Source organism: Halictus rubicundus, chromosome 6 (genome assembly GCF_050948215.1).
Source record: "Halictus rubicundus isolate RS-2024b chromosome 6, iyHalRubi1_principal, whole genome shotgun sequence".
In the NCBI taxonomy this organism is placed as follows: domain Eukaryota; kingdom Metazoa; phylum Arthropoda; class Insecta; order Hymenoptera; family Halictidae; genus Halictus; species Halictus rubicundus.
In genome coordinates, this window is record NC_135154.1 from 11,590,019 (window position 1) to 11,616,564 (window position 26,546).

General features: G+C 42.6%; 2 protein-coding genes across 11 annotated transcripts in view; one reads left to right on the forward strand and one right to left on the reverse strand.

The window, feature by feature from the left end:
* Positions 1–2,763: 2,763 nt before the first annotated feature.
* Positions 2,764–7,066, reverse strand: LOC143355228 (E3 ubiquitin ligase Rnf121). Of its 3 annotated transcripts, none has more exons than XM_076789876.1 (8): positions 6,766–6,860; positions 6,582–6,616; positions 6,247–6,388; positions 6,013–6,167; positions 5,714–5,942; positions 5,402–5,637; positions 5,209–5,325; positions 2,764–3,009 (listed from the first exon to the last, which is right to left on the reverse strand). In XM_076789876.1, exons 1-8 carry the CDS (start codon positions 6,784–6,786, stop codon positions 2,931–2,933), a joined length of 1,014 nt encoding a protein of 337 aa, XP_076645991.1. In that variant the 5' UTR covers positions 6,787–6,860; the 3' UTR covers positions 2,764–2,930. The 3 variants fall into 3 exon arrangements, with proteins under 3 accessions (XP_076645991.1, XP_076645990.1, XP_076645992.1); XM_076789875.1 differs by lacking the exon at positions 6,766–6,860 and adding an exon at positions 6,922–7,066 and having other exon boundaries at positions 2,768–3,009; XM_076789877.1 differs by lacking the exons at positions 2,764–3,009; positions 6,766–6,860 and adding an exon at positions 6,922–7,066 and having other exon boundaries at positions 4,072–5,325.
* A 677-nt stretch (positions 7,067–7,743) lies between these two features.
* Synd (protein kinase C and casein kinase substrate in neurons protein Synd) overlaps positions 7,744–26,546 on the forward strand; it is a 46,184-nt gene continuing 27,381 nt past the window's right edge. For 4 of the 8 annotated variants that reach the window (XM_076789865.1, XM_076789868.1, XM_076789869.1 and 1 more), the window contains exon 1: positions 7,748–8,038. The gene's annotated coding sequence lies outside the window, so the exon portion shown is untranslated. Of the gene's footprint in view, positions 8,039–26,546 lie in introns of all 8 variants that reach the window. The other 4 variants (XM_076789871.1, XM_076789872.1, XM_076789873.1 and 1 more) reach the window with 3 other exon arrangements.

The window sequence follows — 26,546 nt, forward strand, 5'->3', positions numbered from 1 at the left end:
GAGAGAGAGAGAGAGAGAGAGAGAGTAAGAAAGTCGAGAGAGAAAAGCGTAATCGTAAGAGAGAACGAATGATAGAGAGAGCGCGTGCGAGAATAATTGACAGGGAGCGAGAATTGTTATGGTATATTAATATATAACGAATTGTGTTAAATAATAGCCGAGAGAAGGGGGAGAGAAAAGAGAAAAGAGAGTCGTGCGCGGTTTCCTTTTTAGTGAAACGTTCGACCGCCGTATCGGGCGGCCTGCGAACTGGAATATGCGGTTCATCGGTGTCTCGTTCCGTTTTCCTTTTACCGAGCGACGATTGCGTGTCCTCCGCTCCTTTTTGTACATAACCACGCGTCGTTGACTAAGAACTCCGATTTCTCTTTCGTTCGTATTGTCATCGATCGCCGCGACACGCTCGCCGGGATCGAGCGACACTTTTCTATATTGCTCACGAGAAACGGCTCCCGCACGGTTCGGACGAACCAGACACCGACGGTGTCGATTTCTAGGGTGTAATCGGTTGCGAGAACGTTGGACAAGGGCCACCCTGTGCAGCGAAAACGGTCCTCCGTGAATAATTCGATCCTCATTTACAGCACGTTTCGATCGTCATTGTGGAAAGCAAAGCCGGGCACTTTGGGTAGAGCAATATGTAACGAGTCTTTTGAATTGCTTCAGGCAGTTTTCCTTCGTTGATTCGGAGAACACGGCGAGACTCTGTTCAGTGATCGATTTTCTAATCGTTGAACACTCGGTGAACGAGGGAAAACTGTGGTACATGTGTCCTTCGTTCGGGATGTTATAAGTAGACTGCAGATTTTTATCAGATTCAAACACAGTCGCACCGACAACAGAGTAAAACAGAGAAATTTTTGTGAGAATTCCACCGATCGTTATCAGATTAAAGATTCGTCATCTCGGACAGAAAATTGCATAGACATTCGCAGTATAGTTATAACAATCTCGTACCATTTTGTATCGTGACGTTGCCATTTCTGCCAAAAACGAAAGACCAATGATTTTAACAAAATGTTCGTTTAATCAACAAAGTAACACACAGCAGATGGAAAACGCGTGTGAAAATCGCGCATCACTGCCCACAGCCCCACAGGGTACTATAGATTTTATATTTGTCGGTCGCGTACCAAACCTGCTGCTGTTCGACAACTGTCACGCGCATCGCCCGATAGAATCAAGAAAGAAAGAAAGAAAGAAAGAAAAAAAGAAAAAGAGCACTGCCTCGGTAATCGCAGCCAGCGATTACGAGATATAGATAAACGAAGAAGATCCCATGGAACCCTAATCGATCCCATCGGCCTCTTTTTTCAGCCGTTCGTCGCAGTTCGTCCGTTCTTCTGTATCCTGTGTTCGTCCTTTCGTGGAGATTGTACATATTAATTGCGGTCATTATGTAAATACTTTTGGAACACGTACCACACGTACACACTCATACAAGAAGAACCACACACTCATGTAGCCGGTGGGCAGGATACGGCGAATTCGTGAGATCAACCCCCTTGAAAACCGACGCCATAGAAAAACGAATCGCTCGATTCGTCGTTTCACGAGTGTGTAGATCCGTTGATTTTTAAATGGAAACAAGAACCGACTGTCAGAATTTTTACAAGCTAATCCGAAATGTCCCGAACGCATTAATCGGTTTACGGGTCCAATGCATCTTGTCCACCCGCTATGCACGCGCGCGCGCAATCTGTCCCGCGTGAGGTTTATTTTAAAGACTACATCATTATATATGATACCATGTAATGATATTTAACAGTAAGGTAACATATATTCTATACTCTTACACGCTAAGTACTCAATAAATATATCTATAAAATTTCCCCGTGTTTGTGACTGTCTGCCCCGTGACCCATCCCGTCGATCCCGTCGATATCGTGGCGTCTGAACCATCCAAAAATCGATCCAACAACCGATTTTTTCTATCACCTCTGTCATTGTGTTCCGCATCTCCCCAATTGTTTCCGTTAAATGTTCACACCTCGCCTCTGTTGACAATCGTCGTGCAGTTCTTTCCCTATGACAATAGCGAGATGCTTGAATGTATAAATAGATTATTTATATTACATATGAATATATGTAGATATTTATGTATATATTATGTATATACAGGATGCCTCGTTTAACTCTGCCACCCCTAATAACTTTGTTATTTAAACGGATACAGAAAAATGTTTCGGAAGAAAGTATCATGTAGCTATCATATTGCAGCTGCCTTTGAGTGACCTTCAATGACCTTCATAATGGGCCATTGCATTTGTTTTGAAATGCTCTATCGAAATGTAAATAAAACACCATGTCATTCCGTTTAACGGAAACTTTCTATCGAAAGATAACTTTCTCCCGGAATATTTCTTATATCTGTATAAATAACAAAGCCATTAGGGGTGGCAGAGTTAAAGGAGACATCCTGTGTATACGTATACAGATAGACACGTGTCCGATGATCTCGCTATCAGTCCGAGCATTTGCAAAAAAAGTACCTACGACTGCGTGATGTGATAAAACATTGTTTTTTGCTATATAGGATAATGAATAAGAGTTGAGTAAAGACTTTTAGTAAGATCCCCGACAGAGTTGTTGTCATTTGATTTGCTTTTCGTGTGACGATGTGTCAAATTTCTAACGAGAAAAATCGATTTCTAAGAGTGTCTCTTAGGGAAAAAACCCGAGAGAGAGAGAGAGAGAGAGAGAGAGAGAGGGTTTTTAAGAAAATAAAAAATCTCTGTACATCGTTCTCTTAGTCCAATATGCTTTACAAACCTGGAACGGTACCACGCTCCGTGACCAAAAAAAAAAACATTCCTCCAACAACCTTCTGCGACACGTCTCGTAACGATTAACGTTTAAATCATAAAATCACATCATTTTGTTTGTCATAAAATTTTTTTATTAAAATAGTGTGTCCAATGAAACGACTTCTAAGATTCAACGGGTAACGGGCCCAAGTCTTTTGGATTGTAGCCTTCTTCGAAACGAAGTATTTCCGGTTCCGCTTTGCTGAAAACATTACACAGAAAATTCGTTGATTCGTACATTGAACCAAGTTACAGACCATGTAAGTACTCTATGGCATTATACTTTATTCTTTTCACGTCTGTGCGGAATGGAAAGCAAACTTACGCTACGGATTTATGCTTTGCTTACGATCGGTGTAACAACAATTATATTCGCACGGATCGCAACCGAAAGAGAGAAACGGCAAGAATTGATTTCATAGAACATGTTCACGCGCAAGTGCCTTTGAAGCATAAATTGCAAATTGTTAAGTAAGCTCCCGTCACAACAATGATTGATTTTATATGATTTACCAATGAGAAATAAAATGTACATGAGCTTGGAATCTTCGTATATCATTTATTACGGAACATTTCCTTTTGCCAATGCTTACAATTCGGTGGGTTCCACGAGATATTTACAAAGGTGGGGCAAACGTTTGTCCCGTTGAAAGAATAAATGATAGAAACAAAGTACGTTCGCGTTTCTCGACGCACGAAATAACGCGAACAACCCCGTCGTTTGCACGGTTCGATCCTTGAACACGATTTGTACAAGATTCACACGTGTGTACATTTTTATGTTACAAGTAGCACAATGGCCGGACACATGCTCTCTCATAAATATTCCCGATGCCATTCGGCCGGCGACATCGGCGCGCAATTAGCTTATTTACTTGCTATTATAAAAGCAAATTCGAATGCACAAATTATATTCAGTCGATCGTGTTCGCACGAGAGGCAAACCGTTCGAATATTGTTCAATGTGTTGATTCTTATGTGTGCGTCACACGCGACACGTTCGTTTAAATGAAATTTATGATAGTTCGAGTGTCCTCGACTGATCCACCGTATCAAACTGGTACCAGAATCGCTATACCGACAGAAGCGAAGTATCAATTTAAATTAATTTCGGCATTCAAATTCCGAAATACGTAAGGTAATACTTGTATGTAGGAATATATCACAATTTTATTACTAAGTATCGTTTATCCCTTTACGTTCGAAAAATACTGCATCTGGAATCCTCTATGCAAAAGACAATACCTGAATCTCTCCAGGAAAATCTTTCTTTCTTTCTTTTTCTATCGTTAGACTAACGAACTTTCACTGGGCACGCTCTGGTCAAAATCAATTATTGCGATTCATAAACGATTCTATTGACGACTTCCTATGCTCGTAGTTCCCGTAGAAGGTAATGATTTTTCGCATGTATCTTTAAAACGTATTATTATTAACAAGTATGCGATATAAAAATGTCGTTTAATCGATGAAAGTGCGAACTTAGCGGAACTAGCTGTTTTAGCGAAGTGGAATGGTAAAAGAAACGGTACACTCGTTCGAAATATTCCGATGCACCGTGCGCCGGAATATTCTAATATCGATTATCCGAATGGATCTGTTTTCTTTTTTGACGGTAATAAGTAATTTTCTTTATTAATTCAATGTCGGAACTATCCCCTATGCACAATCGTCCAAGTTCTCAATTCATTCGGATAACCAACACTGATAGTCCAGTTTCCTAAATGACTTTCAATATGGATGTCTAAATTAAAAAACACGTTACACTCACTCGTCGTTACATTGTTGTTTCGAACAATAGTTGCTTGCACTTATGAATTCCAACTAAATAAATAAATATTCAAATGTTCCTACAGACAATCGGGAAATGTGTTCTTTGGAAGAGTCATCAAAGTATAGGGCAAGTGTCCCACAGACTTCACACGATCCCGATAGGAAATATTCATCTATCTAAATAAAATCACGGACTTTTTATTCATACGAGTCTGAACGTGGCTGCAACATTGCGATCGATTTTAACACGTCGAATACCCTGGTTAGTCACCGGTGACCGGCACAATCGTGTAAAAGTGATCGCAATAAAACATGAATATCGATTCTCGAATAATATTGTAAAATAAAAATTGTGCTAGCGAGGAGATCAGAGTAATGATCAATGCGATAAATGATATTTACGCGGGGCACTGGACGTGTTAGATCTCGAGTCGCGACCTACGCTCTAAATTACACGCTTCTAACACAATTCGTTGTTACAAATAATACATATAATAGCAACTATATGTACAAAAATACAAACGTACAGTCGTTTACATGAGTCGTTCGTTTTCACAGAGAAAAAAAAAGAAACACAACAATGTCGTGAGTGCGATTGGATTTCTCCTAATAGAGTAACTCTACTTACTCAAGGCCTAGGCCCAGATTGATACCTTGAACGAGAGTTACGAGTAACGGCTGCCAAGCGACTAGCCACCTGATGCAGTCGAGCAACTGGCCGTACAAAATGTGAGGACGTTCCCATCTTCGTGTTTTGTTAAGGTTTTTATGAAAAGAACGACTGTTTCACTGAAAAGAGAGCCAATTTGTACCAAGGATACGGATTGTGGAACATTTTCTTAAGGTCGACTTTCTCTTTGCAATACGGACACGTCTGCTTTTTCCCAACGATGCACCAACCCCTGATGCAGAACTCGTGGAAAACGTGCTCACAATTCAGTTTATACGTATTTTCTATAACGCCGGGTTCATCCTCCGACACTAAAAGTTTGTTCCCACAAATGGCGCACACGTTCGGCTCTAAAATCCTCGTGGGCATTTGGCCTGGCACATAATACTGCAAATTATGTGATGTAGCCGACTCACATTCCTAGATTACGCTAACGACACTCTGTTCTCTCGATTTTACGTACCCCAATATGCGAAGCCATCTTGTCCGCGCATATCTCAGCGATGTCTCTCCCTAACACCCCGAAATAGAGACCATAAAACAACAACAGTATCCCACAATCCATCCACTCTTGTGGCTTCACTTCGAACGCCATGTTCAAACCGAAAAACGTTGCTAATATTATAATGTAACTCATTATACCTAACACGTAGCTCAGCTTATAAATAAACAGAAACCATTTGTACACCAGTCTACAAGAAGAGAGAATTGAATTATCGAATGCTATGGAACGCTAGTTCCCTAGTGAATGTCACAATGTACCTTGGCGTCGTACAGATGATCGGCTTTTGAACAGCCTTTCTTACGACTAGTCCTGTTATACAGGAGAACACCAACCAAAAAAATGTAAACTTCCACCAGTGATTTTGTAAGCTTATTCCGAATGGTATAATCCACATAAAAATTAAAGTTACAAACTGCAGGAAAAGTATTGGATTCTTTAGATGCTCAAAGCAGTTCGATAGTTTCTAGAATGAAATAGTGAAGTTGTCTTACTTGGTACGATCTGAAATGGCATTTCTTCCACTGAAATAACACAATCTGTGCTGCCAATAACGTTACTAAAGAAATGATTATTATCTGCGCGTGCATCGTCTCGTGTCCCTTGTGCCGCTCGTGCATTTGTACGTGCTCCAACCTGAAATATCAATTTTCATAACTACTCGCGGAAATAACTGCAAATTGCAATGCTTATAATCGATCGATACAAGTACGCCGCAAATTATTTGTTTACTTATGTAGACGAATGACTCGGCATATTATACGCGAATTTGATCTAAGTTTTAACTATATAAATTTATTGTTCATAGCGTATTATAATAGTTTCTTACTTCCATTGTTCTTCTGGAGTCAACTCTGCGTTGGTCTGAAATGAAAAACATTTATGTTACAATAGTAAGGGTAGTACGTCCGAAATAGAGTGAAAAGTTGGTCAATTGTTGTTGTGATTTTACGACTACCGCGCGTAGGTCATTATATTTTATATTTTTTGATAAAACTAACAATGGATTATACACGAGAAAGAAAATAATTCATGAAGTATAGAAATTTCTGTTTTTCTTTGAGTGAAGGTTATCATTCGTGGAGGTTATATTTGAATAAACATATGTTACGTGTCCTTTGTTATTTTAACTTATTTATAAACCGATTATATTTACAATAGCACTGTACTTTATTTGCGATGATTACAGGCATGTTTCATAATATATTTAGCTATTACTTATAAACTAAAATTTGTTAGAGTGCCATGATACAAGCAACACTGAGTAACACTTCTTCGAGAGTTCGAGATATCTGAAAGCGCTGTTCACATTGGTGCACGCTACTACACACGTGACATGATAACAGCCGTATGACGCTTTTTAAATTAAACATTATGCAATTAACAAAGAAGCTTATCTACAAAAATATGTGTGTGCAAACAAAGTATTTGTCACAATGACTGACGAAAATTCAAATTCTCTAGTATGCTAATTTCGAAAATGGATACCGCTAATCTTCAACTTCTTCAGGCGAAATTTATGGTTTAATAACATTTAATTAGTGGCCATTTAATGTTTACTTGAATCCAATTCCCATAAATTTGTCTACAAAGATCTGTATTTGTGAAAACATCCGCAACCTGTACGGTTTATCTCTAAACAGTTTAAATTTCGCGCGATATTTAATTCGCCGCGCGTCCCTAGTACACTAGTTTCGACAACAGATAGCACTGGTACGCATTTTTCTGTATGACATTTGCGGCATAATAATATTGTTAATAGAATACCCGTTTCTAACTTATTCAAATACAGTTCCTACCAATTCGTTTATAAAAATCTGCATACGTATTAACGTCTGACGGTCCCAGTTCGTTTCTAAGGCGTTCAAGTTCCGCGCGCAACGTTTGATTCGCCGCGCATCTCGAATAGGCGCGTTAATCAGTCTCCGGATCGGCCAATGGAGCTCAGTCGTGCTCGGTCGTGTGTCCTCGAGCGTCGACGGAGCTAAGCCACGCCCATCGGCTGCTGATCAGAGAGGGAAGCTGGTAATTCACTCTGCGAGGCAGCAATATGAGCGTTTGTACCGTTTCTTGAAAGAACGCGCGACGTGACGAAATTCCACAGCCGTAAAATCGCGCGTCGAAAGTGTCATCGGATCGCGTGCCGTTCGCGAATTCAGTGGGTGTCTCAGTGTCGTGATTAGTTTCACCCCGTACACGTGGATACGATTTTTGGTTAGTTTTTTCTCGGTGATCTGGAAGGATATCGCCGCCAGTCGGATCATTCGCCCCGAGGAATTGCCTTCGGTGAGTACTAACAGCAACAGCGGATTGTACGAAAGCGCGCGTGTTTCCATTCCACGCGTTTTTATCCGTCGGCCGAATTACTCGCGCATATTGCCGACAGATTGTGGCAGTGCGAACGACGTCCCCCAACACACATGTCGCGTCTTTAACGTGCGAAATAATCGATGCCGAGTGTTCTCGCCGGAGACTCGTTCAATTTGGCCCGACAGGCACAATTAATTCGAGTCGAGCGTCAAAGGGAATTAGTCCGACGGTGATCTAATGTCATCGCAAAAGTTACTAGACCGTACCGGACCGGATTACGGTGTTCCCTTGTTTACGGTCCCTGCCGTGCTCCAAAAGAGACGTGGGCAATCACGATTGTATCGCCAGTTTGCAAATAAAATCGTGTCAAGGTAGAAACTAACCAAATCTTTCCGGGAAACACCGTTTCCTTCACGATACGTCGACGTTACGAGGTTAACCCATATCCTTCACCAGAGTGTGACCGGAACGAACCGTTTACCATCGGCTAACTGTTAGTTTTTGGCTCATCTCCTTTAACAGGTAGTCCCGATATGCGATCAGAAAAATTTCTTAGACGTCCACTGCCCTGGCGCACCGGGGCCGACTGAGTCACGAAATAGGTCGATAGTCATAGATTCGGTTTCCACCTGACTGCCAGATCAAATATCGGATCATAAATCACGGTTATCTGTCACCGCGCATCTAGAATTTTTCACTAGAAAGCGTGCACCGTAAACTGGCCAACCTGTCATTCGCGTTGTTTAAACAGCTCATTCGAATCTGTGTCTGTATCGTTGCGTTATTGATTCGATTGTTTTCTTTCCTCGTTTTGTTGGACCACCAGCTCGTTTCCACTGTCGAGCTTGCCGTAGTTGCGTTTACGCGTCACGGAACCGTACATCGGAGAAGGTCAATGAATCTTTTATCAATGAAACAATGTAGAAATATTTACTGAAACTAGAAAGTAACTAGACTCGACGTTACGCTGAACATTATTCACCGAACAAGCAATTTAGAGATCGTCGTGGGGCTTTATTTATTCCCTACAGATATTCATGGAAAATAATGATTCAACAAGTCAGTAATCTATTCATACCAAACACTGTAGGTCCGGAGTCCTAGATCTTATCAATTGAAGCAATATAGAATTTCACTAGAAAGTACCTAGACTAGAATATATATACACACACAAAATAATAATAAAAAAATAGAGAATAATAAGTTAACGAGGTAATCCATTCGTATAAGAAATAATAGATACAAGCATAGATGGTCAATTAAATAAAACAGTAACTGGAACAGAAATTACACTAAACATTGAATGGACAAATGTTCGACCAAACGGGTTGAATAAAATTTCACGTTTGTTGAACACGAGGTAGGCGAATTCTAGTTCACACTAAATAAGTTGGAGTACTCGAAAGGAGCAAAATCCTCGGAGCCGAGACCGTTTAGATGTTGTATAAATTGGCGACTATCCAAGTTTCCGTACTCTCACCACGTTCTCAGTCTCGAGACCATGCTATCACATTCCCTGTTAGTGTACGAACGTGCTGTCTTTCCGCATGATTTTACGCGAACCGATTCTACAGCCTGTATTCTACCGTGTGTTACCTGTAAATAGATAGAAATGGTCGATGAAACCCATCCCTCTCGAGTTCCTCTGCTTTCGAACAATTGCGAAATTTCGGTTTCCTAAATAAATTCAGTTGCGATAAATAAAAATGCCATGACCACGACCGAAACTGTTGGCACGCGTACTAAACTAGCATTCAATCGTACAATTACATACGAATAGGGTAAGGGACCCAATTACTTTGCCTACATTAATTATACTTATGCGTGGATAAGATAGTTCTATTTTGTTGTAATTATAGGAGATTGTAAACCGAGTCCAATTCTTGGCTGTAAGGCTGAATAAAGCAATATTATTATTATTAATTATACTTATTTCTTAAGCGTAATGAATATTAAAAAAGAGATATTAAATTTTTTCATTAAAATCAGTTAATATATATGCTAATATTCATTATGCTTTAGAAATAAGTATAATTAATATAGACACAGTAATCGGGTGGCGCTTACCCTATAAGGAATCTGCCGATGCTCGATTTATTTGGGCAAGAAAAACAGTAAAAACGTTAGAATGATTTAGAACAATTGTTATATTATCTTCAATTTATTAAGCTTATTAGGAAAGGAAATTTCTATTTGGTCCAGTTTGTTACAATTGAGGTAGGGGATTTTTATTTTGCATGCAGATCCGTACTCTGATTATAACGGACTGTGCACGAAATATTAACTAAATTAATTCGATCTCGTTTATAATGTCGAGTTTCTCGACGCAACCATTTCATAGCTGTAATCGCGCTAGGCAATAGCAGATTACGAAATGGAAAACGTATTAGATGTATTTCAGGGCGAATTCCCATTAAGTTTTAACATCGTGGAATTTTGTTTAAAATCGCACCGCGTCGAGCTATTAAAAAGTTGATAACTACATTGTTCGCAAGTAGGAAAGTGAATGCCACGAGTGGGATACGTGGAAATGATCTTTGCGGTTTGCCTGCGGTGATAATGGTCCTGGAAATGAGTTAGGGGCGCAGACCTACCGTTGAGAATTGCAATAAGCTGCGCGTTAGCATTTCTAGTGTCAACATTGCTTAAACCAATGACGTGCCAGGAGAATATAGATGGTGATCGAGGTGCGATTTAGAATCTCAATTCGCTGTACAAGGTGGCCGACTTGAAAGGGATCGAGAGCCGCGGGAAAAGCGTTCGAAACGAATGGGTAAAATTTAGTCGACATATAGGACAATACATTATCAGAGATTACACTAGATCACACTGCGCAGGGATCTCTTTTCTTAATGTCTTTCCGTCTCATTTACCTTTCCCGTGCAGCTTAGAAAGCCCACCTGTTGAAATCGATCTTCTCTCTTTCTAGAGGAGCGCATAAAACCCATAAAAAGTGAAAACCTAACGTGCGGAGCTTACTAATTTCTTGCATGCCTGTAGAATCGCCGGACTAAATCTTACCGAACGAAAATGAAACGAGAAAGTCTCGACTGGAGGCAAATCATTCGATAATTAACGTCCGCTGGTTCGATTCACCTACAAGCAATAAAATGCAAAGAAATATATACAGGTAATTTCCGCAATAAAATTGCCGCATCTGGAGCCATTCGAGCGAGCCAACTTTCCGCGTACGTTCAAATAATTTGCACCCGTCAATTACTGTTCACAAGTACAGATCAATTAATATTTTTACGCATTTGTTACGGTCCCTTTGACAATGTTCTACGTTTTAGGTAAGCTTTAAAATTATTTTCGCATTCCGGTTGCCTGCACGAGGGTTAAGAAATCCCACAGTCGTCTCCGGAGGGTGCATCCTCAAACGAAATCGATTTTTTCGCCCCTCTAAGCTTCTAGGGACGTCCCCTAAGCGGTTCCCGTGCCATAATTTCAATCGCAAACTTGTAACGCTTGTTTTGAGACCGCCTATAGACGACCGGATCACGTAACGCGCATTAATTATCCGAAAGGACGTTACGTGAGTAATGTCGGGCACGATAGTGAACGGAACGCCCGATGGTATGCGAAGTCTTTTTAACCCTTTACGGGTTGGTGGTCACTGTACGGGCCCGTGCTCGATAGGGCGAATTTTTCTCATTGAATTCAACACATTTGGGAACACCTATTCTGCAAGAAAACGATCTACGCATTTAATATATATTAAAATATATATATTAAACAATAAATTCCGACGCAGAATGTTTCGGATCCGATACGGAAACCAAGATAAGAAACTAACTGAGACGAGTTGGGAATTTTCGGTGGAAAGGAAGGTTCTTTGGGGCAGTTTTTAATCTGAACCTTTACGAACCAGTTCGAAACAGTGCTTTCCGAGGCCCGGTTCCTATCTTTCGCGGATCGATCGGCCATCGGCGAGCATTTTTCCAGGAACATCGGCGCCGCCATCGCGATCACAATCAAGACGCACACTGTCTTTTCCTCTTTCTCACCGGCGCGGTGTTCTTTCATAACCACGGAAAGATTGTAGCCGCCGCCGCCGTCGTCGTCGTAGTCGCCGCTGAAAAGTGAAAAGCGAGGCGACCGTGCGAGATAAGATTTGATTTTGTCGCGTACACACGTTTACCTCGATACATCGTTTTTACTGCGGGAACCTTTTTTTATCGGATAACGTGGATCTTCACCTACAGTCTCGTCCAGAAATATTTTTGGACGTCACGCGATGATTGTACACCACCTACTACCAAGAAACTTTCCCGTCCATTTTCCCGTTAAACATCCCTAACGATCTGAACGCAAATTGATTCAGCTAATCGAGCTTTCAGCCACGGTCAAAGATTTTCGTTCTGTTGACCGATGAGTTTAAGGGGTGATACGGCGAGATAAGCACCGAACTTTAATCCACCGAACTGTTTTGGCTCAAATATTGGACTTCTACTGAGCGGGCAAGTCAAATGAGATCACGTGGACGTCTCAGCTAATTATGGCGAATCGTGTAATTTGTAATTGCGTGACCGTAAGAGCCGATTCTCGCGATTGAGAATTTTTTTTAGAACAGCTTACGTAATTCTTTAAGATCGACCTGGTCGATTATTCAATAATTTCTTAAGTTAAATTCACAATTCTCGAAGGAATAGTGGATTGTCTGAGATGTCAGGATATCTATAGTTTTTAACAGACCTGTACGTTAGTGTAGATCGCGAGCCTTGGACTACATTTACCGTGCACTATACCTACGCTATTGCTCATAAATATCCAGGCACCTGGTAGATTTATAGTTACAGTACATGCATGTTATTAGACAATCTGAATTGCAATCCACAGGGGGTATTTTTAGCCCTTCCATAGGTTAAAAAGATGGTCAATTCGAATTACAAAATAAACCTTTTTCTCTTTCATTTCTTAAAACATCGACGAAATTGTTTTCTGTGCTTGCGGCTCTCGTTGATCGATCAATTTGCAGTTTTCGATCGCTACCGCTTTCCTTCCTCCACGTTTCGAGGATCATTGATTTCTCGAGCAATCGAGCATGATGCACATACTTCGTCGCGAGCAAATTGTGCTCGGTGTATCGTAAATTTTCTACTCGAGGATGCAGGAAATAATACATTTTTCAACAACAATGGAAGCATTCCGTCGTCTCGGACACATCGCCGCTTTGTCGCGACATTTTCTTGCGCGAACGTACATACACGCTCGCAGCGTTCGCTTTGTGTGCAGACGAACGTCCTAAATGTGACCCGTCCTCCAGCGACTCATTGCCCTCCTTAAATCGTCTCCACCATTTTTGTCCTTTTACCAAAAGAACGTTCCTCGGCAGCGCTGAAAGTCTTGCCGCTGCATTGCCAAGTTTCGCATTATAAATCGCGAGTCTCCGCCGTCTTTTTCAACTCGAATGCAAATGAAAAACCCGCAGTAAAAGAGCAGAATGTAGGTCTCGCGCTCGAATGATTTTATTTTGATTCTACCGGGATACAATTCGGCGAAAATGTCTGTGCCACGAAGATATCCGGGATTACGATCGATCGCGATAAATACTCCGAAACCATAAAACCATGAAAACGTCGACGACGCGTCGATAGATCTAATTTTAATTCATCTCGGATACGCGGCCCGCGAAAATTTCCGTGCCGCGAGATATCCGGGATTATGATAGACCGCACGATGCCGCGAAACCATAAATCCGTGAAAACGACGACACGTCGATCGAGAGATGGTACGTGCATACCGACGAACGAAAGTGGGTTATCTGAATGGAACGGCGTAGCGTGCCTCTTCGATTTTCTCTTGCAGTTCTTCCCGCTAATCCATTGCACTCTCTCCAAAACGAGAGCCGTGTCGAAATCTTCATCGATGTGTAAAATTGTATCCTCGATCGATACCGTGGCCCCGCAACTCTCAACAGACGGACGCGAGAACCCGGCTCGAACGAGACACGTGTCCCACCGTGCACCTAGCTCGAGGTTCAAAGTGTGTTACGAGAGTATGATGTTCCTCTTCCATAAATAGTTGCACTTGCTCCAGAGACAACCGGCTTCCATCGATGAATCGCCGTTTGTTCACCCCGGCTGCTCCCAGTTTACACGAAACGCAACCAACGCGCATTGTCTCGGTCACACGATGATGCGAAACATTCAAATTATTACGCGAAGGAATTGACTTCCGTTGACCATCCAATGGGAACTATCGTCATTCTTTGTTTCTTAAAAAAGTCCGCAAGACGAGATTGATGTTTCCCAGCGTGAGAAGTCAATGTAAAAAGGTTTTCGACCATCTCGCATCATAATCGAGGACTCGACAGCATATTTGATCAGGCTGTTCGCGAACGCAGAATCCGAGAGCTCTTCGAGGTCTCGCTTTCCAATGGAGTCTCTTTGATTCTCGGTTTTGGGTAGAGAGTCGCAGTCATGTGATAACATAGCATTAGACTGGTATGTACTCTGCTCTTTCTCTCTCTCTGTACACGGAAGGAGCAACAATGTTGAAATCTGCGTCGATGTGTGAAATTGCACCCTCCGATCAGCGCTTCGTTCCTCCTAGAAGCACACACCTAATCACGAGTACGGTTCTCATGGACCGCAAGAAAGCGGAATATTAGACGTTACGGCAAAACAGATGATTGTTGTGATCCGTGTAACGGTGGGTTTCGCTCTCCGGTTCGGCCGAAGTGAGAAAGACACCCGAATAGTCGTAAGATCGATTGGTACACGATCGTTACTGTGGATCTTGAATATTTGATGGATTCGTGAGAGCTTCCGGCGCCTTGAGGTTGTCGCAACACCTGCATATTCCACTTTTCCGCGTATCTATATCCCCGAAAAGCCTATAAAGAAGCCTGCACAATTTTTTTTTCGAATTCGAAATTACTATATTGCTGCAGTCACGCGTCACGAAGCTCACCGATAAGCATCTCCCGTGCGCGGCGCTTTAAAATCCCATTAACGCAACATTCCTCATAACGAAGAAGAACAGATTTAATTACTTTCGTTTCAGCGAAGGATCCGATCGCCTGATGCACAGAATTGAAATGATCGTATAATCTTGACAACGCCGCTCGGCAGCGCCGCGCTATTCTTAGCCGGACACCTGAAACGTTAATTAGACGGTTATTAATTAGATCTAACGCTTTACACCGACCGAGTCGTCTTCCATATTCGATTTTCGCGGATATACGCGCTGTTAAGCTCCAACCCTGTTATGCTCCGTTCTCCGCTGCTAACCCGCGGATCCTTCGCATAATTTCCCTCTGGATCTCCTTTAATCCGCGATGTATGCTCCTATGAACGTCCCACTACCAGCTCGATTCCCTTCGATCCGCTCGTCCTTGACTCAATTATCTATTCGGGAACATGACAAAGATTTGCATGTTCATGACAACCACTCTCCTAACAATCTCTTCTCTGCTGATCACGATCTTAATAAACTCGTCTCGGCGTCGTTGTTAATTATCCCTCAACAGATGCGACGTAAAACCGCGAATTAAAAAAAAAAAGGATTTGCATCGCCTCGCAAATACTGTCGGGTAAAATCCATCGAGCGCGACGAGCCACAAACCGGTGGAACGAATGAGAGCATATCTTGCGGTCGAGGCGAGCCAGACTCCTTCGAATCGGAAGACGATGGTCTTCTGCTAGTCCTCCGAGCAAAAACCACGAATATTTCGCGTGCATGGAAAGCTTTGAGACGCGCGGGTCGCCAGTGACCCATTCGCTGGAAATAGAATGGAAACGGACGAGGTGGAAGATTTCAGACGGCGTGGCGCAGCTACAAAGCAAACAGTATTTCAGCACGACGGAACTTTTCTTGGTTAACGGGTTCCCGCTTTTCACCTTCGACCTTCCAAACGCCTCTGGCCTCCATCTTGCCGTCTCGCTTAGGCGATCCTGCTGAACTTGTCCCAAATTCCATGGGGCTTACCAGTCACGATCCATGATCCATGATCGGTACGAGGCGCAATTAGCTCCTCCTGCAGAACCACTTCCGTGCGCGATCCTTTCCAAGGATCGATAACTCATTCTCAATCTCGTTCTCGTAACTCGTTGCACGGTTCGACAAGCCGGCGAAGATCGCATCTTCAAAGAAAAATTTTTGCTGCGAGTATGCCTGGACCTGATCCACGTTTGACACCAGAATCTAGATAATACCTGAGACACTTGACCGATACGCAACATAAAATAAAATAAATTTCCCTGATAATCGGACTTGACAACACCGAATGACAACTATACCAGTTCAACGTGGATTTCAAGAAGAAAGTAACTATACATTTAATCGGTAGCCGGAAACGCCTTCGAGTCGCAGACTTCGACTTTCGGAGGGTTTTAATCATTTCCAAGGTATGGTTTTAGAGAGATCAAAGCTCCCGGCGTCTCGGACCAACCCTCGATCACTTCAGCAGGCTGAAAACGGCGATCTTTCAGCTCCTGCTTAAATTCGGGAAATAGAAAAAGTCAACTGTTGCCAGATGTGGCTGGAAGAGCGCGAGGAACGATGTTCACCAGAAGTAGCACCGAGGAACCGTGACTTGCGCTCGTAGTTCATACGAACAGTGACCGATATCGTTCGTCGAGAAAATCGTCAGGCGGTTGGAACGTATGATCATAGAAAGAAGCTTGAAAGTGAGCCGGCAGGATGAGCGACGAGGTTTCCCTGATGCAGTTTACCGAACTCGCTGCTTCAGGGTACCACTTGTGGCTTTCCGCTAAGCCGTGGTTGTTACTTCATGTGCTGCTAAACTTTGCGCAACACCTAATGAGCGAGCAATACCGATCCTCCGCCGACAAATGAATATCTGCCGCGATTGCGCCGTAAGATCGCCTTAACGCTGCAATTAACCCCTTCTTTGACATTAATCGGTTTCTACAAGACTGCAGAAAACATCTACCGTGTGTCTTCATTCGCTCGAATGATTAGACGAGGTAGAATTTCTTGTTGCATCTTAATACGAAGTCGGTCACGAACTTTTTCACCGACCCAATATTTTCGACGAGAAGCCACATTTAATCGACGCTGTTCGAAATCTTCGATGCAAAAACCAGGTCTTTCAGTAAGATTGTACATGTTGAAGAACTATATATTTTTATGTATTGTCGACTGTTTGAATTAAACAATTTGAATCAAAGTCTGGACTTACCCGGTTTCTGCACGAAGGTTTTCAATTGCACCTGATACTTCTTCAGTGGCGATAGGTATGTGTTCCATCGACGTGGCGGAATTAATTTCGCGAATTCATAGGTAAATAGCTTCGAGAAAGTGTTGCGATTTGAACGGCGAGTTTGTTGGAAATTCTTGTATAACTTTTGAGTTTGCAGCGCACGTGAAATTAGCCGCGCGACGACACCGCGTGCAGCGCGTACAGAAAATCGCGTGTAAAGATCTCGTTAGAAGTGTGGAGCGGTTTGAAATGGGACGGGACGAGCGAGGACTTCTTTCGTTTCAAAGCGGCACCGTTCTAACAATTTCCGCGACCCACATTGCAACGGTTATATAAGAGTACACGTATCATTATCAGCCAACACAACGAGTGCTTTCTGATACGGTGCGCATTGTAGTGCTCTTATCGATCGACACTGTGCTCCAAAAAGCTTCGGAAAAATATCACCTTGCGGCAATCGAAACAAAACTCGATGGCAATAGACACGCGAATGACTAATTTGCCTGGAATTCCAAAATTTAATTCGCTCGATCGAAGAAAATGTCTTATATGCCGGTCGTTTGACCGACAGCGGTTTTTTGCGTTAATTTAGAGCAGCATTTCCCGGCTCAATGGACAGTTTAACTTGCTGCTCGCAAATGATTTTCGCGAATTAAGAGGATCGAGAATTGCAATTTTCCAGGAAGGCTCTCGCAGTTCCGTTTATTAATTGTTTCCTGGCCTTTCAGCGGGCGTGCCATTTTCGTGTACGACAGAAAAACCGAATCGATGCTCGCGGAGAACAGCGAGGAAGGGAACAATGTAGGAATGCGATCAAATGGCGGCCCTTATCAAGAGGTTCTCCTCATTTCGCGACGAGGTATTTCGAGAGATGACCTTAGGGAAAAATCGATCCCAGTCGCCGTATCTACACTTTTGTAGGACACGAAACCAGCGGGCGAACGAGCGATTCGGTACGAAGGAACTACCCTTACCACCCTTTTAAAAATAAATATCACTCGATATTTAGCCGGTTCCTCTAGATAGATAGAGAAGCCTCATCGATCCTCTACGACAAGTCCGTATCACATGAAACGAGCATAACCCAATCGGGAAGTTGTCACATGCGTCGCAAATGCACAACAAAAATTACTATTAATTTGCCAAGTCTTACAAACGATCCAGTATCAATGCGGGAATTTAATTCTCTCGAAAAATTATCGCTCTTGCAGCTTCGAAAATTCTACTTGTATACGTACCGATCGGCTATTTCGCGTGCAATCATTCGGCACACACGGTTATAAATTAGTTAATGCAGGTGTACGCGCGATTAAACGGATTTGGCGACGTTTGCAGCAGTAATTGCATCGTTTAAGCGAATTTCGTACCGAAAAGTCGGTCTCGCCGATCGAAATTGGAGTTCTCAGCACGGCGCTGAGTCACTTGGCGACTAGCAACGCGGACAGAAGATATTGACGCACGAAGCATGCATAATAATGAGTAATCAGAAGAGACATATACTACAGGCTCGTCGGTTGAAAAGAGATAGCCATATACTTCTGGCATGCATAGTCATCGAGAAATATTTCTCTCTCTCTCTCTCTCTCTCTCTCTCTCTCTCTCTCTCTCTCTCTCGAAAGTAAACACGTCGACCGACCCCCTTTAAATCGTAGAACTTTCGTCTGAATAATTTCTCCACGCGTGCCGAACAATTTTCACGAGTTCTCGCTGTGACGTTCACTCTCACGATTGTCGCGCTGAATCAATGATACCTTGCAACTCACCACCTCGCGGCGAGCTATGGTCGCCATACTAAATTCCACTCACCATTCCTGCCGATCGTTTTGTCTCGTAGCTCCTGGAAATCAGAATTGACGTGTTACTTATCTTTCCTTTTGTTTGCTGCGCTCTTATCTTGATTGGGAGGCTTTCAGCAATTAATAGCTCGCATGTACGTCGTTCTCAAATTCGTCGCTTCATTTTGTTTGGGGGGAATATTTTCACAGATCTTTTAAAAATTCACAAGACATTTTTTGACCTAGAATATTTACATATCGCATCGTTTACTTCAATTCTTAGGAATTTCTCAGATACAAGCATGGTAATACAAAAATTGTTTTAAATAATAGCACGGCAATTTTTAATCGTACCCCGGTGTCGTCATTCGAGTGCTGAGGGTTAGAAGAATAGTGGCAATGACGCGAGAGAATTAGGCGCGTTAGAAAACGAGGGGACGATCGAAAGCCACAGCGTAACTGGATGTACACTCACTTGTTGAGCGAATCAATTATTTACTTACCAGGAACCAGCATTATCTACCACTTGCAATGGCCTTCGGCTACGGTAAGGAGTTGTTAAAATAAATGTCACGGATGCTATTAAATAAAAAAAGAAAACGAAGAACTACGGTTGCACTGGAATTGCAATGCTAGTCTGATTCGATCTTTATTGAAATGAGCAGTTAGGAAACCGGAGAAATCGCGATCGGAATCTTGAGATAAGATGTTAACGCAATTTCGTTATCTCATTAGGAGACACGGAAGCTGGGACACGGACTAATTGAAACGACTCGTTTTTTAGTCTAAGGCCACGTTCCTTTTCTATCGGGAATGACCATGACTTTCGACCTGAAAATCAGCACGGAGTGCGTTCACCCTGATTCGATTCATTGACGTCTTTCTAAGCGGCATGACATTCCAGCCGCGTACGAGTGCGATAGTGCACTCGAATCCAGATTGCGTTTCTATCGTGCGAACGCGTAGCCATGAGGCGCTCTCCTTATTTTCATCGAGAAATCTGCATGGCTCCCGATGTGACCAGAATCGTTTCAATCGATTTTCCTCGAAACAATTCGCATTCTCCATTGGACGACTGCAGAAGTCCGTTCCCGATCTGAATTTCACACAGGAAACGCTGCACTTTAAAATAACAGTTTTATTAATCAACTGCCATAGCCGCCATGTTCTCTAATTTTTTAAAAGCACCGTTTCCTGGAAAGAACCTCTCGTAGTCTGTGAAAATGAGGTACGAATTTTTGCAGTCGTCCAACGCATCGCTTAGGATTGCCAAAGTATTTTTAGTTCTGTTATTTATACATAGAAACGTGTTTAGTGTTGCTTTTTCAATTACTCTGTGGTCACGGTTTTTAAAGTGTTTTAGATTCGAAGTGTTCGATTGCGAGCACGTTGTCCTTACCGCTAATAATTATCCTCAAATATTAAACATGAATCACGGTAAATAATTAGCAAGCCCGTGGTAATGAGTGGACCGACGAAAATCAATGACACGTGGTGCAACACATGGCGCAGCTGCATCGACAATACCTCGCGCGATGTGTCCCTGATAGGTTTTCATTATTCGCAAGGTTTCGTGTCCTAAATCGGACACTGACAAAAGACGGCACAAAGGGAGCCATCACCGGTAACTGGGAACACAAAAATTGCACATTAATCACAAACCAGATGTTGCTTGTTCGTTAATCATCCCTGGACACGTTGATGAAACCTGCGAATGAAAGACGGCATAATCTTTTACTTCCGGTCGTAATGAATTCGTATTGTCCTTTATTTCTGGGCTCTTAAATCCTTCGTTCCTGGAATAAAGAATTACTGACAGAAGATCATTAATTAGTTTGAAATGTGCAGTGACACTTTCCTGTACGAATTAGCAAAGAAATTAAAGTTGAGGATAAGTAGATAAGGCTGACCATGGTCAGACTCTTCTACCACACCGCTATCAATACACTACGAATATTTATACATTCATGGTATGAATAAAATAATAAAATACAAGGACACGTATCCGTTAACAGAAATCAGTAATATTGTTACTGCAAGAAATTTTCAAGTATAATTTTTAGAAAACAATTTTTTTTTCCTAAAACTCACGTGGCTGTTTCGGGATCAGTTCTGTGGCTAATTTCGCATCGATTCTCCATCGCGGCGCGAAAATGCAATTGCAGGTGGTTGAACACCGTGGGAAATGTTCCGGTGGAATAAAATTAAATAGAGCATTAGAATTCGGCGTTATTATAGCGATCGCTTAGCCGGTCGAACGGAACAGAATTAAATGGGACATCGTTAAACCGCGCTTTATACACTTTATGGCCGAAAGGCGGCCAGTTATCTCCGCGGAACAACAATCGCCGGGGTGTACGCAACGATCGAAACGCTTTGGTAATCCAGATGCAAATGTAGTGGTCGCTCGCGAGATCGATTATATAATGTCCATGGCATGGGAAGTTGTGCTGCAGGTATCAGCTGATGCCAACCCCGATTTTCAGATTCCAATCTCGGTATTCGGAGCGGATGGTCCAGTTCTCTCGCCTGGAATACTCGGGATACTCCGTAAACATTTGCGTTTCTCGTAAGAGAGAGAGAGAGATAACAGTGAAGAACGTTTGCGGGTAGAATCGATAAAAGGTTTATCCGACCGCTGAATCACAGACAAAAATAACAATGTAGTCGTAAATGGGAAAGATCAGCTGGAAATGCCGCGGTAAACACGGCGTAAAATTTTTAGTGCTGCCCCGTCTTCGAAGCCCATCCGAACCGTGTCATTCGCGACAATAAAACTTTAATCGGCTCATTAACAACGGAGATTATAGGGGAACAGTGTTCGTTCTGCACACTCGATACTGTATGGGGAAAATGTTTTCTGTTGTATACTATTTCTCAATTAAAACGGTGAAGAAGTTGTTCGTATTTTGTTCAATCGCTTGCCAATTTATGCTTCGTAACACGAGCTGTAAATTATTTGCATGCACATCACTTTACGACACAGTAAACCGGCGAATTAATCGAAATTACTCGTCTGAGTTTGAAGGATTCAATAACGAAATTTGGAAAAGCGCGATTACAATGAACGTAACATAATTCTCTGAAACGCTTAAAAATGGTAATTAAATATTGTTATTAGACTGTGGACGTTTGTGCAATTTGTAATTTTTGTAGACCAATTTCGAGAGAGTAGAATCGCATAAAATTTGATTATCAGAATCGCACTAAATTCTGTCGAATCTTATACTCCGGCGTTTTAAAAAAAAATTTCAGAGGCCATGAATGCATAAGTTTTTACGACCGGTATAATAGGATCGAAGAATCAGCTAATGAATAAAACGTAGGAGAAGAGAATGGAGGATATAAACGTGTTAACTCCTGTTACCGAAGTTGGGAGGAGTGCGTTACGCTGTTTGTTAACATCACGGATATAAACGAAAGGCTGTATCATCGCCGTGACGTCTGCAGTTATTCTGGGCAACGCCGGCATTGTAGAAGAATCTTTCGAACAGACGGAAGAAATTGTGTAGCAGCCACTTGCTGTAAGGGACGCCAAAGGGATACTCTAAAGGGCGATAAAATCATCCGGCTAACTGTGAGTTAGCATCAACGACCCGTCTAAAAGGTTTATGAACGTAATTAAGATCGTAGACGTTGCTCGCGTCACGCCCGGCAATTTAATCCAGTTATTTTTATCTTTTCGTTCGTTAATCACCTTTCTCTCGTACCGTTAAACGCGACCCTGGAAAATAAGAAGACGTTACACCTCGAGTTACGTAACTCGAAATACCACGACGTGTGCGCTGGCTAGCTGCTACACGCGAGGAAACGTGACGAATCCCAGCTTTTTCGTTTTGCGGCGTTTTTGCAAACCTCGGTCGCGCCACATACACTCGCAACCACCGATTATACCAAGTTACCTCGCACCGCCATCCATAAATCGAGCAAAAAAATTTGGGTACTTGGATCGCGGGCAGATCAGTGAACTTTTTGCAGATTTTGCAAATTTTTTGCACTCATTGGATCGTCAGAAATTAAATTATCTAAATGCTTGTTCCTTGTTTACTTTGACGCGATAAAAATATTTTTTTTGTCCATTTTTATCGGTGACCCGATGAGGATTTTTTGTACTGTTATCTTTTTATTTTTTCGCAATTACAGATTAATTTACGCAGCACTCGATCAAGCCGGCATTATCCAATCTGTTTACACTTTCTTCGCCGGACGTACTGTTCTTGTTACGGCTCACACATTCCGGGCACAAGTGACATAACTGTTTCTACAGTCATCGATGATTCATACCGTTTGGTCACACACGATTCGAAAGACACTTTCCATTCATGACGTTCATTAAATTTTCCTATTACCCTGGGAGTGGGAGTGTTTTCAATGGAGCTTCGATTGATTCTCCTCGCAAGTCGCTTTTTACGAGACATCGGCCTACAATGTATTATGCAGACGGTTTTATGTCTAGATTGCTGCTCGAAAAAATTCTCGAACTTTCCGAGAGAAGAGAGACGTTTTTATGGACGATAAACATTTCATGGGTTTATTCCTGGAGTCTTTCTAATTGGTCTCCTGTTGCAGCTTTTCTAGAGAGCATTCCGAGACGACTCTTTTATTCCTGCGCCGGGCTGTTGCCAAGAGTCACAGTCAAATTGTGAACTCTATATAAATTGTATACCCAAATAAAGTCAAATGAAACAAGACACGCTCGAACGAAACCTGGCACAAGGTTTCTCATTCTCTTCCGTAAGGACGTTAAAATGGTTTGAAGATTGTATACCGAAATAAAATTAAATGAAACTTGGCAGAAGAAAATCTCTTAACAAATCTCTCAATTAATTCTCTTCTTCAAGCACGTTAAAAAGATTTCAAGACAATTACATCTTCAACGTCGGTCCGTTACAAACGACTCGAACGATTTTTCTTCCGGCATAAAGACCCGCAGTTTCGTAGTTGCATGTCATGGGTAACAATCGCAGAGATTATGCTCTCCGAGCTTCCGCCAGCTGCCAAAGCGACCAAATCGTCCGAAGAAGCAGGAACACGTGCCACGAACTTGTTCAGGAGATTACCGCAAAAACGTACACGGTGATTACCGGTGGCCCGGCGGATTTTCCACGGGCGGTGCGCGCCTCTTTTTCACGGTGTGGAACGGCTGAATGGGGGTCGTTAACTAACCGTCGCGTATGCGTGCGGGATGATTATCGGTAGCGAGGTCACAGTTCCAGAACGCTTTGAAAGTCCCGCGGCAAGCCGACAGACGACGCGACGCGACGCGACGTCGCCGATGCTTTTCCATTTCTCCCGCGAGTCCCGTACACACCGACACGCGCGCGCGCACATACACACACACACACACACACCGAACCCCAAAGTTTCGAATCTCCCGTCGGAGACTTTTAATTGAGATCATCGAAGCGTTCCTCGTTACTCCCGAGAAATCCGAGGACTGCCATAATGGTGCATGGTTGCGCGAATTATCGTCGCGCGCTCCTCTCCTTTTTAACAAGCCATTTTCACCGGCATCGACCCTCGCTTGTTAACGTTTTCGTTTTTTAATCTTTTGCACTCGAAGCAATTTTATATCGATATAATGAATTCGTATGGGAATTCGTCTCTTCTTTGCACGAACAGGGAAACGCGCGTTGAAAACACCACCCGGGAGTAAATGAAACGTGTCGAAAAAATCGTGTAGATGTTACCCGCGTTAAAAGTGACGCAGGTGCACACTGTCACTCGGTGGAAGAGCGACGAGCCGCGTGATCTTTTTCTAGATTCGATTCCGAGAAAAACCGGCTAATGACTTAATCGATATTCCCCGGTTTTGCGGGATTTCATCGCGGAAACGGAGCCCAGATAGATCGATCAGATGTTCGCGGAGAATGGATTGAGCTATAAAAAAAAAAAAACGGTAGTTCCGCGCAGCTACGCGCTCGTTATAAATACATGTATATATCGGTTTATGCCGTTTATGCCGTTCATCGGGAGAACTCGCGCGTTACCGCCGTAATTCGCACTCGTCATTCAGACGGAGTACATCCTCATTAAGCCGATCAGACAGTTTGCATGGCATTACCTATATGAAACGTGTTCGCGGGACACGGTGCTCAGTTGCGACGGTGGTGGTGGAGGCTTTAGCATCTCCATCCTCCTGAATGGTCAATCGGGGAACGGCTCAGCTTCCGCGAAACAATAAACGCCGAAAATAAATTATACATACGATGAAATTACGCGTCGTATCTGGAGCGGGAAGCCTACCAGCGTGTTCCAGCGGAACAGTTAGCTTCTGCTCAATCGATGGAACCACCAGTGCTACAGAAGCTCGAGCATGTCGTCGTTTTTTCGAGACATTGTTCGGTGGAACTATGTACTGCGGCCGTTTATTCCAGCAATTTCGAACGGTGCAAAAAATTATACATCACGATGCACATGCGAAATTGGCGAAGAACAAGCTGCCTCGACGACACGTTGACTGCTTGTATTCCTGAATTACGATTTAAACTTTCTGTCTGATTAGAAGAATTTCATTCGTTCATTTAACTCTAAACTCGACCGCAGGTCGAAGACCGATTCCATATTTGTTATTTTACACTTATTGGAATTATGGTTCCAGGCACATATTGTAATACAGATTGCACAAAATCTGGCAGGTTTAGCGTTAACTAATTTGACGACGAAGCAATTAAAATGGGCGTACAGAAAATCAGTCGACCCTACCAGAAAGTTAGGAGTCATTTATTAACTGCTGCTTAAAAAAGTCCGAAAACAAAATGTTAACCGACCGGTCGACAATATTATTTATATTTTCATTCGAAAACTTACCCAACCCAGAGGCTCTACCAGGGACGTAAGAATCAATATTTCGCACAACCAACGAAAAAGTTTACGACCCCTGGAAAGCATCTTTGAGTTGCACTGAATTGTACATTGCATGCTGAATAATTCGCGGGTCAAAGCCACCGTAAAGCCATGATTAAAACGAGGAAGATCTGTGGAAACTTCGGGGGCTGATTTTGCCTCACAGGATTTTCTGTTATAACGATTTCTTGTTTTTTTTTTTTTTTTTTTTGGTAGTCTCTTTGGGACGTGAATTTTTCAGTTACGGATGTTTCTGTGTATTTTCTATTGTACGCTTCTGGTGGTAGGAGTTCATTAACCGGTAGATGCGGACGGGGCTGTGTGAAGCGACTGTGCATAAGCGGTCATCCTTCCACACGTAGAATATAATCATCGTCAGATTTATAACAGGATTGAACACAAATACGGCCTCCCGACCCATCAAGCTCTGCCCGACGAAGAAGCCAACACCCTTTGTACACTCCATCGGTGGCTTAATCAATAGAGACAAGGAATACAGTCCGCCTGCACTATTTACCGTTCGTAGAAATTCAGCGAGTGTAGCCTCGCGGTACCGGGAAGCGTTTTCAATTAAATATTTAAGCAGATTTCGCGAGCCCCAACTAATTTTGGTTTGACTGCGTTGCGCCGAGGTTGCAGCGCAATACTGTCAACAGGAATAAGAAATTTTACACGCGCTCGCGAGAAGCACAAA